This window comes from Podarcis melisellensis (assembly GCF_964234715.1).
Source record: "Podarcis melisellensis genome assembly, chromosome: 1".
In the NCBI taxonomy this organism is placed as follows: Eukaryota; Metazoa; Chordata; class Lepidosauria; order Squamata; family Lacertidae; genus Podarcis; species Podarcis melisellensis.
Window position 1 is genome coordinate 82,253,105 of NC_138528.1, and position 3,815 is coordinate 82,256,919.

The following is a 3,815-nucleotide window of genomic DNA, read 5'->3' on the forward strand; positions in this document are numbered from 1 at the left end:
GCTTGACCAATGTGACTACTAATTTGGGCTTATAGAACCCACAGCAGTACAGGAAGGACGTCATTGCTCTCCAAAACCTGGTAGAGGAGTTGAGTGAAAACACACATTGAATCCTATCTCAAATGTGTGTAGAAGTTTTCCTTCTGGTGTTTCAGTATCTAATGGAGTTATCCCCTTACAAATGAACACATTTATAGACAGTATGCCAAAGTAGCAAGTGAAAACCAAGGTATTTATTTATTTATTCATTCATTCATTCATAGCATTGTTATCCTGCTCTTCAACCAGAAAAGGCTCCCAGAGCAGCTTACAAATGTCAGTGATAAGATAGTCTTGCCCTCAAGTTTACAATCTAAAACACATAACACAAAAGGGATTGGAAGATTCAGGCATTGTTTCTTAATTACAGAGTTCATGTAAACACCAGCTGGAATGGAAAGAGTTCAAGGAAAGGAGCAGCCCAATTTTGTTGGTCTTTCCACGGAATGGCTAGAAAGCCTTGCAATCCTATCTCTCTTTTCGTCTTGTAGCCTGATGCAGAGGCTGATTTAGGGCACAACCAGTTCTACTGCACTGGGCACCAAGCCTAGGAGGTGCCGCAGGGCATCACAACTATGACGTAGTGAACTGAGCAGAGTGGAGGCAGGGGGTGCCAAATTTTGGGCTCACATAGAACACCACTGACATTTGAAAGACCAAAGTCCGTGCCTGCCTGGTGGAATTTGTTTAGACAAATAATCCTTTCAAACTGGTTCATATTGATTTTCTATTCCAGTGCCCAACCAGAATTAGCTGATGCTCCTCCTCTGATTAACGTAAATCTGCCACTGAGTGTGGCAATAACACTTTGCAGAATGCACCTGGGGGAGTGGGGACACCAGAATTGGTGGAATGAACTGGCAAACAGTATGGTGACATTTTGAATGGCTCACCAAATCAGATTTGGTTCCTTCCATCACTCCACTAATTTTCTTCTTCATTATTTCATAGTACAGTGGTGAGAACTCATCAGGACCTCCTTCTTTCTCCCGTCCTGCACCTCAATTAGGTTTGGAGAAAATCTGCTATTGGAGGCAATAGTATGCTTTTTCCCCAAATCTAAACACAGCACAGGGAGACATTTTTATAGGGGCTGCTAAGGGAAGAATTAGAGCTTTTTCAATGGTGGGTGAGAGACAGATAGACAGAGACAGACAGAGAGAGAGACAGAGACAGAGAGAGAGAGAGTTACTTGTGCACCATCTACAATCATTCCTAGACAGGGCTAGTCTTGCCAGGGTGGCACATGAATTGGTAACCTCATGATTAGACTACAGTGGTACCTCAGGTTAAGAACTTAATTCATTCTGGAGGTCAGTTCTTAACCTGAAACTGTTCTTAACCTAAGGTACCACTTTAGCTAATGGGGCCTGCCGCTGCTGTGCCACCGCCGTGCGATTTCTGTTCTCATCCTGAAGCAAAGATCTTAACCTGAGGTACTATTTCTGGGTTAGCAGGATCTGTAACCTGAAGTGTCTGTACCCTGAAGTATCTGTAACCCGAGGTACCACTGTACCCATGTGCCTGGTTCAGAAGCTGCAACTAGTTCAAAGTGCAGCTACCAAGGTACCGAGTCACATAGTTGTACACACATTACACCATGTCAGAAACATTCCTTCCCAGAATGTCAGCGAGGGCTCAGAGGACCAAGGAGGGGTGGCAGGCAGAAAGAGACGGAGACTTGCTTTCTTCCCATGCGGAGAGTGAGATGAGCCCCTCCCGTCCTGGAATGCATGTCGTAAATTCCCAAGACAGCGTAAGGCAGGCAGAGGGGCCACAGCTCTCAGATCCGTTCTCAGGGGAGGAGGGGCAAACTGGACAAGCTGCTCCTGAGTCTCCTTGTACTAGGAGGAGGAGTAGAGTCCAGGCTTGGTGTCAGGCCAACAGAAGGAGGGGCAGCCAATGGAAGATAGCCTGTTGGCGAAGAGCCCGCCTCTCAACTGACCCATCTAGTGAGGAAGATTGAGCTGTGTGCTTGGACTGAAACTACTGTGTAAATACCAATAAATCTGAATGTTAGAAAACTACCAGCTTACCGTCTCTTGGTATGAGAGGGAGATCATAAATCCTGACACACCAGAGTTGAAAAATCTGCACCAGCTGCCTTTTTACTACTACAAGCTCATCCACACACCCACTTGTCCCATGACTAGAAAGCATGGGTCCAGGCAGTTTTTTCGCTTGCCCTGTGCTTTCGCGGCATGGGTCCAAGTGGTTTCGCCCCACTGGATTTCTATGTACCTTATTTAACTAAATTAATGACTTAAATGGTGCTAAAATTCACATTTTTGCTTTCTCACTTGAAGTCACTTTCCTGCTCCATAGTTTTCTCATGGCATTCTTCATCTCCGCATTTCGTAATGTGTAGATCAATGGGTTGAGCATCGGGGTGATCACGGTGTAAAACACAGCCACCGACTTGTCTTCTGCAAAGTCGCTGGAAGGGCGTATGTACATAAAGGTGCATGGACCAAAAAATAAAATGACCACCAAGATGTGGGAAGCACAGGTAGACAGAGCCTTCTGACGCCCTTCGGAAGAGCGAGACCTCAAGGAGACCAAGATGACAATGTAGGAGATAACCAGGATAATGAAGCAGCCCAATGCAATCATCCCACTATTAGCCACCACGATGATGCCAATAATGTAGGTATCTGTGCAAGCCAGTTTCAATAAAGGGTGGACATCACAGAAATAGTGGTCAATTTCATTGGGTCCACAAAAGGTGACCTGAGTGACGGAAAGGGTCTGCACCAATGAATGCATGAGCCCTCCAACCCAAGAGGCTGCTATCATCTGCCCACAAACCCGCTTGGTCATAATGGTGGTATAGTGGAGAGGTTTGCAGATTGCAATGTACCGGTCGTACGCCATCACTGTGAGGATGAAGATTTCTGTGCAGCCAAAGAAATGGACCCCAAAGAGCTGCGCGATGCAGCCAATGAAGGAAATGGTTTTCTTTTCTACAAGGAAGTCTATAATCATTTTGGGGGCTGTGACAGAGGAGTAGCAGATGTCTACAAAAGATAAGTAGCTGAGGAAAAAATACATGGGAGAATTCAAGCGGGAGCTGAAGAAGATCGTGACTGTGATCAGGGAGTTTCCCAGCACAATGGCTAAATAGAAGAACAGAAAAATCACAAAACAAATTTTCTCCAGCTCCTCATTTTGGGTGAAGCTGAAAAAGATAAACTCTGTCACATTGTTTATGTTCTCAGCTGGAGATTTGAGTTCCATATCTAGATCACCTGCAGAAACAAGTAAGAAAGATGCTCAGAAACTGGCATGTCATTTTCAGAATCCCCCCTGGTTTTATGACAATCAGATGGTGGAGGTAGCAGAGTGAAGTCAACCATAGCAGTCTCTGGCTATATATATATCTCAATGCAAGTAAAAAGTGCTAGCATGCCAGGAAGCAAGCCTTACCATGCAACTCCATATTAAAGGGATAGGAAATCTGTCACCCTCTGTTGGATTCCAACTCCCAACCAGCATGGACATCTCTCAATGGCAGTTGTACAAAAATTAGTTAACTAGGGTTGTTGTTTATAAAGGAAAGAGGATTTAAATCAACAGCTCCTTAACAGTAGCTGAACTCAGGAAGGTACCGTATATACTCGAGTATAAGCCGACCCAAATATAAGCCGAGGCACCTAATTTTACCCCAAAAAACTGGGAAAACTTATTGACTCGAGTATAAGCCGGTTCATCACACCACAAACCTGGTGGTGGTGGCAGTGGCGGAGGAAAAACAAGCAGCCTGAAAGGGCTGCTTC

The 3,815-nt window shown here is 45.1% G+C and overlaps 1 protein-coding gene across 1 annotated transcript; it reads right to left on the reverse strand.

Moving 5' to 3' along the window:
* Nucleotides 1-2,319: 2,319 nt before the first annotated feature.
* LOC309356780 (olfactory receptor 4S2-like) lies at nt 2,320-3,276 on the reverse strand (the record flags this gene model as incomplete). The annotated part of the gene is made up of 1 exon (XM_081888518.1): nt 2,320-3,276. The coding sequence occupies one exon, from the start codon at nt 3,274-3,276 to the stop codon at nt 2,320-2,322; it is 957 nt and encodes a 318-aa protein (XP_081744644.1).
* Between the last annotated feature and the right edge of the window lie 539 nt (nt 3,277-3,815).